At 42.5% G+C, this 13,722-nt stretch overlaps 1 protein-coding gene across 2 annotated transcripts in view; it reads right to left on the bottom strand.

The window, feature by feature from the left end:
• The window catches only part of TDRD9 (tudor domain containing 9), a gene marked incomplete at its 5' end in the record, with an annotated part of 116,256 nt that overhangs the window by 63,751 nt on the left and 38,783 nt on the right, over positions 1-13,722 (bottom strand). For both annotated transcript variants that reach the window (XM_081229147.1, XM_081229148.1), the window contains one exon: positions 7,435-7,538. In XM_081229147.1, the coding sequence (XP_081085273.1) occupies positions 7,435-7,538 (104 nt within the window). The remainder of the gene's footprint in view (positions 1-7,434; positions 7,539-13,722) is intronic.

Here is a 13,722-nt window from a genome sequence, read left to right as displayed (position 1 = left end):
CTGAAATTGAAACTGTGATTAAAAATCTTCCAAGAGGGCTTCCCTGGTGGCGCAGTGGTTGAGAGTCTGCCTGCCGATGCAGGGGACACGGGTTCGTGCGCTGGTCCAGGAAGATCCCACATGCCGCGGAGCAGCTTGGCCCGTGAGCCATGGCCGCTGAGCCTGCGCGTCTGGAGCCTGTGCTCCGCAACGGGAGAGGCCACAACAGTGAGAGGCCCGTGTACTGCAAAAAAAAAAAAAACTTCCAACAAACAAAAGCACAGGACCAGATGGCTTCACAGGTGAATTCTATCGAACATCTAGAGAAGAGCTAACACCCATCCTTCTCAAACTCTTCCAAAATATAGCAGAGGGAAAGTTTTGGTAAAGTAGCAGGATACAAAATTAATGCACAGAAATCTCTGGCATTCCTATACACTAATGATGAAAAATCTGAAAGTGAAATCAAGAGAACACTCCCATTTACCACTGCAACAAAAAGAATAAAATATCTAGGAATAAACCTACCTAAGGAGATAAAAGACCTGTATGCAGAAAATTATAAGACACTGATGAAAGAAATTAAAGCTGATACAAATAGATGGAGAGATATACCATGTTCTTGGATTGGAAGAATCAACATTGTGAAAATGACTCTACTACCCAAGGCAATCTACAGATTCAATGCAATCCCTATCAAACTACCACTGGCATTTTTCACAGAACTAGAACAAAAAATTTCACAATTTGTATGGAAACACAAAAGACCCTGAATAGCCAAAGCAATCTTGAGAACGAAAAACGGAGCTGGAGGAATCAGGCTCCCTGACTTCAGACTATACTACAAAGCTACAGTAATCAAGACAGTATGGTACTGGCACAAAAACAGAAAGACAGATCAATGGAACAGGATAGAAAGTCCAGAGATAAACCCACGCACATATGGTCACCTTGTCTTTGATAAAGGAGGCAGGAATGTACAGTGGAGAAAGGACAGTCTCTTCAATAAGTGGTGCTGGGAAAACTGGACAGGTACATGTAAAAGTATGAGATTAGATCACTCCCTAACACCATACATAAAAATAAGCTCAAAATGGATTAAAGACCTAAATGTAAGGCCAGAAACTATCAAACTCTTAGAGGAAAACATAGGCAGAACACTCTATGACATAAATCACAGCAAGATCCTTTTGGACCCACCTCCTAGAGAAATGGAAATAAAAACAAAGATAAACAAATGGGACCTAATGAAACTTCAAAGCTTTTGCACAGCAAAGGAAACCATAAACAAGACCAAAAGACAACCCTCAGAATGGGAGAAAATATTTGCAAATGAAGCAACTGACAAAGGATTAATCTCCAAAATTTATAAGCAGCTCATGAAGCTCAGTAACAAAAAAACACAACCCAATCCAAAAATGGGCAGAAGACCTAAATAGGCATTTCTCCACAGAAGATATACAGACTGCCAACAAACACATGAAAGAATGCTCAACATCATTAATCATTAGAGAAATGTAAATCAAAACTACAATGAGGTATCATCTCACACCAGTCAGAATGGCCATCATCAAAAAATCTAGAAACAATAAATGCTGGAGAGGGTGTGGAGAAAAGGGAACACTCTTGCACTGCTGGTGGGAATGTGAATTGGTACAGCCACTATGGAGAACAGTATGGAGGTTCCTTAAAAAACTACAAATAGAACTACCATATGACCCAGCAATCCCACTACTGGGCATATACCCTGAGAAAACCATAATTCAAAAAGAGTCATGTACCAAAATGTTCATTGCAGCTCTATTTACAATAGCCCGGAGATGGAAACAACCTAAGTGTCCATCATCGGATGAATGGATAAAGAAGATGTGGCACATATATACAATGGAATATTATTCAACCATGAAAAGAAACGAAATTGAGCTATTTGTAATGAGGTGGATAGACCTAGAGTCTGTCATACAGACTGAAGTAAGTCAGAAAGAGAAAGACAAATACCATATGCTAACACATATATATGGAATTTAAGAAAAAAAATGTCATGAAGAACCTAGGGGTAAGACAGGAATAAAGACACAGACCTACTAGAGAATGGACTTGAGGATATGGGGAGGGGGAAGGGTAAGCTGTGACAAAGTGAGAGAGTGGCATGGACATATATACACTACGAAACGTAAGGTAGATAGCTAGTGGGAAGCAGCTGCATAGCACAGGGAGATCAGCTCGGTGCTTTGTGACTGCCTGGAGGGGTGGATAGGGAGGGTGGGAGGGAGGGAGACGCAAGAGGGAAGAGATATGGGAACATATGTATATGTATAACTGATTCACTTTGTTATAAAGCAGAAACTAACACACCATTGTGAAGCAATTATACTCCAATAAAGATGTAAAAAAAAAAAAAGCACGAAAAATGTAATCAAGCAGGACCCTATGGGGCCTTCCCAGGACAGAAACCACCCCTCCCACACACCATGTCCTCCACCTGCCTCTTATTTGTAGAAAAACTTTAGCCTCCTAGGCCTTCTGAGAGTTCCAAAGAGCAAATTTTTAATCAGAGAAGTGAGAAAATGCAGAAACAAAGGAAAACAGTCAAGCAAGACAAAATAATAATAGTTTAGCCATTAAACAAAGTCAAGGACCTTTAGTTCCTCCTCAAGGGAAACAGGTACTATTCTGAGCCACATCCTTTGAGCTGTTTTGCAGATACTGAAACCCCCACCAGGTGGAAGAAGTTAACTGCATGGGTGACCACAAGCCTGTAGACCCCCGACCAGTTGGAACCAGAAGGCTGAGGATGTTGACTCCCTATTACCTCATCAACAACCAGTCAGATGAGCGTCCACGAGCTGATCAGGCACCCCACAACTCTCCCTCACCCTGTCTTTAAAAACCTGTCTTTAAAAGCCTTTAAAGGCTTTCAAGGAGTTTGGGCTTTTTGAGCATTAGCTGCCTGGACTCCTTGCTTGGCGCCTGCAATAAACCCTGCACTTTTCTTCACCACAACCAGTGTCAGTGGATTGGCTTTACTGCACATGGGTGAGCAGACCCAAGTTTGGTTCAGTAACAAACATATAAAAGAAAAGCTAAGAAAAGAACAATATTAAATTTGAGTTGAAATATCATTTCATGTATGACAGTTAAAAAAATTACCAAAAAAACAAAAAATAGGCAGAAAGAGACATTTCCAAATAGACATTTTTCCAAAGAAGACATACAGATGGGCAACAGGCACATGAAAAAATGTTCAACATTGCTAATTATTAGAGAAATGCAAGTCAAAACTACAATGAGGTACCACCTCACACCGGTCAGAATGGCAATCATTAAAAAGTCTACAAATAACAAATGCTGGAGAGGGTGTGGAGAAAAGGGAACCCTCCTACACTGTTAATGGGAATGTAAGTTGATGCAGCCACTATAGAGAACAGTATGGAGGTTCCTTCAATAACTAAAAATAGAATTACCATATGATAGAGCAATCCCACTCCTGGGCATATATCTGAACAAAACTATAATTCAAAAAGATACATGAGGGGCTTCCCTGGTGGTGCAGTGGTTGAGAGTCCGCCTGCCGATGCAGGGGACACGGGTTCGTGCCCCAGTCCGGGAAGATCCCACGTGCCACGGAGCAGCTGGGCCCGTGAGCCATGGCCGCTGAGCCTGCGTGTCCGGAGCCTGTGCTCCACAACGGGAGAGGCCACAGCACTGAGAGGCCTGCATAACGCAAAAAAAAAGATACATGCATCCCTATGTTCATAGCAGACTATTCAAATAGCCAAGACATGGAAACAACCTAAATGTCCACTGACAGATGAATGGATAAAGAAGATGTGGTACATATATACAATGAGATATTACTCCAGTGGAATATAACCTATAATGGGGAAGAATCTGAAAAAGAATATAAATAAATAAATAAATAAATAAATATATATATATATATATATATATATATATATATATATATATATATATACACGAATCACTTTGCTGTACACCTGGAACTAACACAACATTGTAAATCAACTATACTTCAATAAAATAAATAAATAATACACTTCCAGCTACAGCCACTGAAAAGACTTAGAAGCAATGACAGACACCCCAGTAGCAATGAGCACACTTAGAATCCAAATCCTATTTTCTAAAAACATTCCTCACTACAAGAATCAGTTCCTTGGAGAAATGATTCTTGGTCTAGTGCAGGGAAAGAACAAGATGAATGGCTTGGAACACCTTGTGCCAGAAAGCAAATAAATGCCCCAAAACTAAGGAAGTCATGTCAAGTAATACAGGAGCCAATTTACCAAAGGCTCCCACTGGCCAAATTTTGGACAACTGATTGTTAAAAAAATAAAACTGATTATAATTAACTTTGACACTTTAAATAAATAAAATCCGTAAGTCTCACAAGAATGAGAAGACAAACCACAGACTAAGAGGAAACATTTGCAAAACACATATATGATAAAAGACCTGTTATCCTAAATATATATATAATGCTCTTAGAACTCAACAATAAGAATATGAACAGTCCAAGTAAAAATGGGCAAAAGCCCTGAAAAAACACATCACCAAATAAGACACACAGATGTCAAATAAACCTATGAAAAGATGCTCCACAACATATGTCATCAGGGAGATGCAAATTAAAACAAGATACCGTTGCATACCTATTAGAGCTGTGAGAACACTGACAGCAGCAAATGCTGGTGAGGGTGTGGAGCAACAGGCACTCTTGTTCATTGCTGGTGGGACTGCAAACCGGTGCAGCCACTTTGGAGCACCATTTCACAGTTTCTTACAAAACGAAACATACTCTTACCATATGATCTAACAAACGCACTCATTGGTATTTACTCAAATGAAATGAAAACTTACATCCACACAAAAACCTGCACTTGGATGTTTATAGTGGATTTATTCACAATTGCCAAAACTTGAAAGCAACCAAGATGTCCTTCAGTAGGTGAACAGGTAAACAGACTGCGGTACATCCAGATGATGAAATATGACTCAGCACTAAAAAGCCCTGAAAAGACATGGAGGAACTTTAACTGCTTATTTCTAAGTGAAAGAAGCCAATCTGAAAGCTGCAATATGTACAATCCCAACTCTACGACATTCTGGAAAAGGCAAAACCATGGAGACAGTAAAAGGTCAGTGATTGCCAGAGGTTATGGAGGAGGAAGGGATGAACAGGTCAAGCACAGAGGATTTCTAGGAATCTTCAGGGTTAAGAGTGAACCCTGAACTATAGTCTCTGAGCGATAATGATGTGTCAATTGTAACCAATGTGCTACTCTGGCAGGAGACTTGATAGGCAGGGAGGCTGTGCATCTGCAGGAGAGGGGGTATACAGGAACTATTTGTACTTTCTGCTCAGTTTTGCCTTGAACCTAAAACTGCTCTAAAAAATAAAATCTATTTAAAAGGAAAAAAAAATCCACGAGTCCACTGTGACATGAAGAGAGAGAGATAAGGAGAAAAGAGGCAGGGTAATAAAAGGAAAAGTCCTCTTTATAGAACAATCTCAGAGAATAATAAGGACAAGTGATAAAATCAGAACTTCACTAATGTACCAATGGCTCAGGCGAGAGCATCAGTGGATACTACTGGCTGAAAGGTTGCTGGGCAGCACCCAAGCCACCACCATTCAGACTCCCTGAGTCCACTGAGCCTCAAGCAAGATCAATGAAAAGACCGCCACACCTATTCACAGCAGTCAAACCACAGGACAAAGACAAGGAAGGAGGCTGAAAGCTAACCAGGCAAAGGCAGATTTACCTACAAGGAACAGCTGAACCAAAAGGTAACCTCTCACCATAATAAGAGAAGCCAGAATATTATGGGAAAATATCATAAAATATTGAAAGACAATTAAAAATGAGTGCATTTAATATATGTAAATTATACCTCAATAAAGTTACTTAATTAGAAAAAGTAAAAAAAGGAAAGTCTAAAATGAAACAATGATGAATAAAATGATATATATCTGAGCAAAGCTAAACACACTGATCATATTTAAAAAAACAAAAAAACTGTGGGAGCTTGAAAACAGAGCTGCACGTAACTTGGATTTTCCAACTCACGTGTCAAGCACTACCCAAGCCCCCGACACGTGGAGGTCCTGGCACAGCCCAGACGCCGGCACTGGAGAGACGGGGGAGGCAGAATCCAAACACACAGAAGTGAAATGTCTGGCAGGAAAACTATTCTGAAGGCACAGAATACAGCCACCTCACTGTAAGGTACTGTTCACCAGGAGTGTAAGACAATGAATACCTTGACACTTTCTGTATGTTTATGTTACACAACTAACAACTGAAAGAAGAGAAATACCATGTCTGTGTGTGTCTAGGGCCTATAAGAGAACAGCTTTCCCAGCAACCCAGTGCTGGTTACTATGAGGAGGTGGAATCTATATTCTGTTTGTTGTCCCAATATATAAATGGTATTTATGAGCTGTAGCAAAATGAGCACAGTAAAAAGTCTTAATATGGTACAATATTTAGAAAATTAAAGACTCTAACTACCACTTGTAAACTAAAATTGTCCTTAAGGGAAAATAAATATGTTCTAGGTTTCAAAGAGCCAGCTAAATGAAAAAACGTCTGGATTATAACGGGAGACTGCTTAGAATCGGGAATATATCTTTACAGTAAATGGAAACAAAGGCAAAGAAAGGCTTTCAACAGTTTCTCCTAATGTGGTCCTTTAAGTTTTACCTTAGGACTGTGAGTGACTTGACTGACATGACTCCCTTTTTTTTTTTTTTTTAAAGATTTTTATTAGCTTTTGGTTTTATCTTTCTACTTTTTAATTAATTAATTAATTTATTTTTGCCTGTGTTGGGTCTTCGTTGCTGCGCGTGGGCTTTCTCTAGTTGCAGTGAGCGGGGGCTACTCTTCGTTGCGGTGCGCAGGCTTCTCATTGCGGTGGCTTCTCTTGCTGCGGAGCATGGGCTCTAGGCACCCGGACTTCAGTAGTTGTGGCACATGGGCTCAGTAGTTGTGGCTTGCAGGCTTTAGAGCACAGGCTCAGTAGCTGTGGCACACAGCCTTAGTTGCTCCACGCCATGTGAGATCTTCCTGGACCAGGGCTCGAACCCATGTCCCCTGCACTGGCAGGCGGATTCCCAACCACCACACCACCAGGGAAGCCCTGACATGACTTCTGCGAGTATGGAAAAACTATTCTATCTTCAGGCTGCAGTTTCTAGCTTTAAACACAGTCAGTCCTATACTGTTCTTAGCATGATTTTAACTACTTTAAAATAGAAGTTTCCAGTAAAAAAATTTGCAAGATACTAACATTATTTTAAAATATATACAGTGACTACTGAAACAGTATCTACAGTTACTATTATAAAAACAGTAAAAAGCTTCAAAACAAATAAAGATTTCTTAATTCTCAGATACATTCAAGTACACTGCCAAGTGGAGCATCTCTTACCCACTCTCCTTCATGTCCAAGCCATCAAACATCTGAATGAGGGAGACAGCGACTTCATAGATGTCCTTGGTTATCACTGGCTCCTCCAAGAGGTGAGGAGAAAGCTAGAAAGAGGAAGAGGAGAAGCCAAAACAGGATCACGAAGGAAACTCTGGGGTCGGATGGGTGACCCGCGAGTTTACCACCATAACAAATACCCCAAATAAACATGGCATCGTTTGCAGCCAGTATCCGGTGCCTGCTAAGCATCAAGCTCTTCTCAAGGCCCCGACACCCACGGCACACATGTCGCGGGAGCAACGGAGGAGTCAGGGTCCACACGTACAGAAGTGAGACCTCTGGTGGGAAATCTATTCCGAGAACAAAGGAAAAGTTGCTCCCAATGCCAGTGGAGCCAGGAAGAGCTTCTGGTTAGAGCCAGAGCTCATGCCCTCGACCTCAGAGAGCCTGAGGACTGCAACAGCATCAGGTGGAAAGTAGCCCTAAAAATCACAAGTACCAGGAAAAGGCAACAGCCCATCTGTATCTGCCAATTTACAGTAATAATATAACCATGTCATATTATAGCTACCAAGCTTTTTGAGGGGGTTCCTAGACTACTTTTAATTGTGTATTCAAACAAAGCCACATGGAGCCCAGTTCCTTTAAACTTGCCCTTCAGGTGCTTCTCTGGAACACTGGGGTTCAGCCACATCCACAGACTCCCTGGTGAGGTCAGAATTACCAGTCTGAGCTGCGAGTGTTCATAGGACCAAGGCCATCACTGCGTATCTCTCCAGAATATCCAGCATTAGGTTATGTCATTGTTGCCATAAAATCTACTTTATAGCCATACTGAGTTTTTTCACCAAGAATAAGACAGCTTTTTTGTTTATTTAATAATTTTACTGGGCCTCCCTGGTGGCGCAGTGGTTGAGAGTCCGCCTGCCGATGCAGGGGATACGGGTTCGTGCCCTGGTCTGGGAGGATCCCATATGCCGCGGAGCGGCTGGGCCCGTGAGCCGTGGCCGCTGAGCCTGCGCGTCCGGAGCCTGTGCTCCGCAGCGGGAGAGGCCACAACAGTGAGAGGCCCGCATACCGCAAAAAAAAAAATAATAATAATAATAATAATTTTACTTATCAAGTACTGTATGAAAAACACAACATTTGATTTTGTGAAGAACAGATTAGAAGACTTCAGGAGAAACTCCTTTTCCAATTTTTACTTAAATTAAGTCAGCTAGTATTCAAATAATCCATGTTTCATTAAAATTAAAATTCTACTAATATAAGTATGACAAATTGACTCTTATTTAATCAATAATTTTGAATAAGCATTCTTGACGTTCAACCTTTAAATAATTTTCGACTTTACCCAAACAATAACCAGTATTTACCATAACACAACCAGACAAAAAAGAAATAGAAGAAAAGGTATACTTTTCACAAACTCCAACAGTAGATCCAAACCCATCTAGAATTGTTTTCCTACAAACAATCTGTAGGAAAAGCATGACATCAGTTCACAAGTGATTTCACTGAGTTCTAGAATCCAAGCCTAGAGAATATTTTTTGAACTCCCTGCTAAGATACCAAACATAGCCCTGCTTTCTCCAGGCCAGCCTTGACACAGGTGACAAAGGACATACACTAGTCACAGCCCACCCATCCACTTGTTGAACCCATCCCCTTCTGTTTGCAGAGAGGAAACCAGGAGGAGGCACGACAGACAAGCCTCCACATTCCCGGAGAGCACGGTGTGGGCAGGCAGTGGAGTGAAGTGCACTGCAGAGGGCGTGCTCAGGCAGGAGCAGGATTGTGGAGGGAAGCGCTGCTATGCTGCTATTCACACAGGCGGGGCCAGGGTGGCTCCAGTCAGCCCACCCACCGGAGCCCAGTGTTCAGCTGACCATGACGTTTCTGTTCCAAGCTGAGGCCCTGGAGCCCTGCCTGTCTGCCTCCATCCCAGTCGGCCTCGCCCAGGCCAACCAGCCTGTCCGGGAAGCAACCCATCCCACAGCATCCTCCCAAATCCCCTTCAAATGGATTACAGCAAAACCAAGCAGAATTATAGAACAGTGATGCTCTAGGGTGGTGGAGCGTGCTCCAAAAAGAACCCACGAGGAGGCCTGGGGAGTGGGCCACGCTCTGCTGCTGGACCAGGCTGCAGATCACGGGTGGCCACAATTTATCCCAGTGCACGATTACATTTTATGTCCTTTCCTATGGGCTGGTTTTGTGAGGGTTTTTTGGCAATTAAAAAAAAAGTTGAAAATGAAGCATGAAAAGGGCTCTTCAAAGGACACGGAAAGTAACAGCCAGAGTTGGTAACAGAAAGACCAGGAGGGCATCATGGGACCCAAGGGAAGGGTGAGTTTCAAGAAAATCAAAGTGGCCAACAGTGTCAAATATTAGAGACAGCTCAGGGGGTGTAGGGCCGACTGCTCTGGACTTCACGAGGCGGTTACTAGTGACACTGGGGGGTGCAGTCTTGGCTGAGAGGCGGCAGTGAGTGGGGGGAGGGTAGAGAAGTGGGCACTGGGAGTTCAAAGTCTAGCAAAAGCTATGAGAAACAGCGCACCTAACGTGGGTGTCTTTTAAGATGAAAGAGACTCAGTGCTGTTTAACTGTGGACAAGATGCTAGGAAAGACACGGAGAGGAGGGCAGTGAAACAGACGAGGTCCCTAAGAGGTGGGAAGGGATGAGACAACCACTGGGTGGAGAGGCCGCTGCTCTGGAGGAGGAGGACCTTCTCCCTCGCAACACGAGACAGCGTGCTGAGTAACCACATGACGGCACGACTAATCACGGTAATAAAACTGTGATTTTAACAAAGGCCCTCTGACTCCAAAAATTATAATAGAATCTACATAAAGCACCTTTTCTGTAAGGCTTAAAATTAATACAGAGTTAAATCTTGAGTATCGGTTCATTGAAACCCTAAGTGACACCGATCAGGACATACGGTAAACAGCGCTGGGGCCAGGTGTCCTCTAGCAGGTGAACACGATGCACCCATCTGCTGCCAGGGCCCACACGGGCTCAGGGCACGTGCCCAGGCCAGACCCCACTCCTCAGCACATCCACAAGGAATCAAACACACAATACACATCAACAGAAGTCAATCAGACATTGGCCAGGTGAAAAGACTAGTAAAGCATTATTACTCTCATATTCCAAAATGGGTCCGACAAGGCACAATGGTTAACTGTTATAAATATGGGCCCTCTCCCGTGACAGACCATAAACAAACAAACTAACCTAATATATATATATATATATATACACATATATATGGAAAAAGAAAAGGAGGGCAGAGTAGCATTACAAGGGAGAAGCCTGGTAAACACCACCGGGGCCAGGAGACCAAGGCCACGTCACCAGCGATGAGCCGTGCTGCTGACTTCACCCGGTGGTCTTCTCCCCCAAACTCATAGCCCCGGTCTAGTCATGAGGAAACACCAGAAAAATTCCAGTAGTGGGGCATCCTACAAAATACCTGGCCGGTTCTCCTAAAACTCATCAAGGTCATCAAAAATAAGAGAAGTCTGAGAAACTGTCACGGCCCAGGGGAACCTACGGAGACATGACAGCTAAACACAATGTGGGATCCTAGAGCAGAAGAAGAACATTAGGGAAAGCCAGTGAAATCCAAACAAGCTCAAGTTCAGCTAATAGTAATGTAGCAGTGTTAGTTTCTTAGTTCTGACAGGTTTGGGTTTTTTTTGAAGTGCTACAAAGTAAATGAACTGTAGACTCTAGGTGATGGACACATGGGTGTTCGCTACAAAATTTCTTTCAACTTTTCTGTTTTGAAATACTGTCATTTTAAAAGCTGGGAGAGGACCTCCCTGGTGGCGCAGTGGTTAAGAACCCGCCTGCCAATGCAGGGGACACGGGTTTAAGCACTGGTCTGGGAAGATCCCACATGCCACGGGGCAACTAAGCCCGTGCACCACAACTACTGAACCTGCGCTCTAGAGCCCACGAGCCACAACTACTGAGCCTGTGTGCCACAACTACCGAAGCCCACGCGCCTAGAGCCCGTGCTTTGCAACAAGAGAAGCCCGCGCACCACAACGGAGAGTAGCCCCGCTCGCCGCAGCTAAAGCCCACGTGCAGCAACACAGACCCAATGTAGCCAAAAATAAATAAACTAATCAATTAATTTTTTAAAAAAAATTAAAAGCTGGGAGAAAAAAAAAGAAGTGCTACATTCTAATGGCCATCACTGGCCTCCCTCTGACATAATTAGATTTGACAAAATACATCTTCTAATGAGGTGAACCCTAGTCAGCCAACTCATTGTAGTAGAGACTGTTTACTTTAACATTACAGATTTCTTTTTTTTTTTGGCCGAGCTGCGCGGCACGCGGGATCTTAGTTCCCCAACCAGGGATCAAACCCATGTCCCCTACATTGGGAGCCCAGAGTCTTAACCACTGGACCGCCAGGGAAGTCCCTACAGATGTTTTTAATAAAAGTCAAACTCTTATACAGAGCAATTCGGCAACGTCCATCAAAATTCCAAATGCACACATCCTCTGACCCACTTCCAGGAAGGCACAACCTACACAGGGGTACTCGAAAGAGGTGTTTTACTCCCATCCCAGGGGTGTCCAGAAACATTTTAGGTTGTCACAGGGGGGTGGGGATGGGAAGGAGCCCTACCTGCATCTGGTGGGTCAAGGCCAGCAGAGCTATTAAATATCAAGCATCCTACAATGCACAGGACAGCCCCCGCCATACAGAATTACCTGGCCCAAAATATCAACTATGCTGAGGCTAAGAAACCCTGGCCTACGAGATATACCTTCACATGCACATAGCACTGGTTTTTTTTGTTTGTTTGTTTTTAAATTAATTTATTTATTTACTTATTTTTGGCTGTGTTGGGTCTTTGTTTCTGTGCAAGGGCTTTCTCTAGTTGTGGCAAGTGGGGGCCACTCTTCATCGCGGTGCGCGGGCCTCTCACTGTCGTGGCCTCTCTTGTTGCAGAGCACAGGCTCCAGACGCGCAGGCTCAGTAGTTGTGGCTCACAGGCCCAGTCGCTCTGCGGCATGTGGGATCTTCCCAGACCAGGGCTCGAACCCGTGTCCCCTGCATTAGCAGGCAGACTCCCAACCACTGCGCCACCAGGGAAGCCCTAGCACTGTTTTTAATAAGAAAAGATAAGAAACACTGGAGATTAGTTAAATAAAGAATAATCTTTACTACATGCACCCCAACGTTCATAGCAGCACTATTCACAATAGCCAAGGCATAGAGCAACCTAAATGTCCATCGACAGATGAATGGATAAAGATACGGTACATATATACAATGGAATAATACTCAGCCATAGAAAAGAATGAAATAATGCCATTTGCAGCAACATGGATGAACCTAGAGATTATCATACTAAGTGAAGTAAGTCAGACAGAGAAAGACAAATACCATATTATATCTCTTACGTGTGGAATCTAAAATATGATACAAATGAACTTATTTGCAAAAAGACTCAGAGACATAGAAAACAAACTTCTGGTTACCAAAGGGGAAAAGGGGTGGGGGAGAGATAAATTAGGAGTTTGGGATTAGCAGATACCAACGACTACATATAAAATACATAAACAGTTAAGGTCCTACTGTATAGCACAGGGAACTATATTCAATACCCTGTAATAAACCATAATGGAAAAGAATATGAAAAAGAATATATACACACACACAATATATATAACCAAATCACTTTGCTGTACACCAGAAACTAACACAACATTGTAAATCAACCATACTTCAATTTAAAAAAGAGAATAATCTTTATATTTATATTCACATAAAAGAATGTTATGTAGCTCTAAAAAGGGAATGAAGAAACTATATGACATGTAAAAAATGTGAAAAGGTAAGTGAAAAAAAAAACAAGATGCACATAGAATGCTATCACTCTGTAAAAAGGAGAAACAATACATCCATATTTGCTCGGAAATATGGAAAGATCCAGAGAAATTAATGACAATAATTTAGTGGGGGAACTGGGCAGACAAAGGACAGGAGCAGGAAGGAGATATTTTATACCTGCACACACTCTTCCATCTTCAAATCCTATAAATGTATTAGCCACGTGAAAACAACTGTAAATCAACTGCAACTTTTCATAAGAATATATTATCACACACTGTTCCCACAATGCAATCTTCCTTCAGTTTAGAGCAATACAACTTACATTAGAAAATTTAATTTAACAGAAATAAAATTACCTTCTACCCTCAGCTGAATCTACAATTCTGTAGCTGACCAAAAGCTGACATTTTATTCTTCAACAT

Source organism: Mesoplodon bidens (genome assembly GCF_964165515.1).
Source record: "Mesoplodon bidens genome assembly, chromosome: 3".
NCBI lineage: Eukaryota > Metazoa > Chordata > Mammalia > Artiodactyla > Ziphiidae > Mesoplodon > Mesoplodon bidens.
This window is presented reverse-complemented; position numbering and strand designations above follow the sequence as displayed.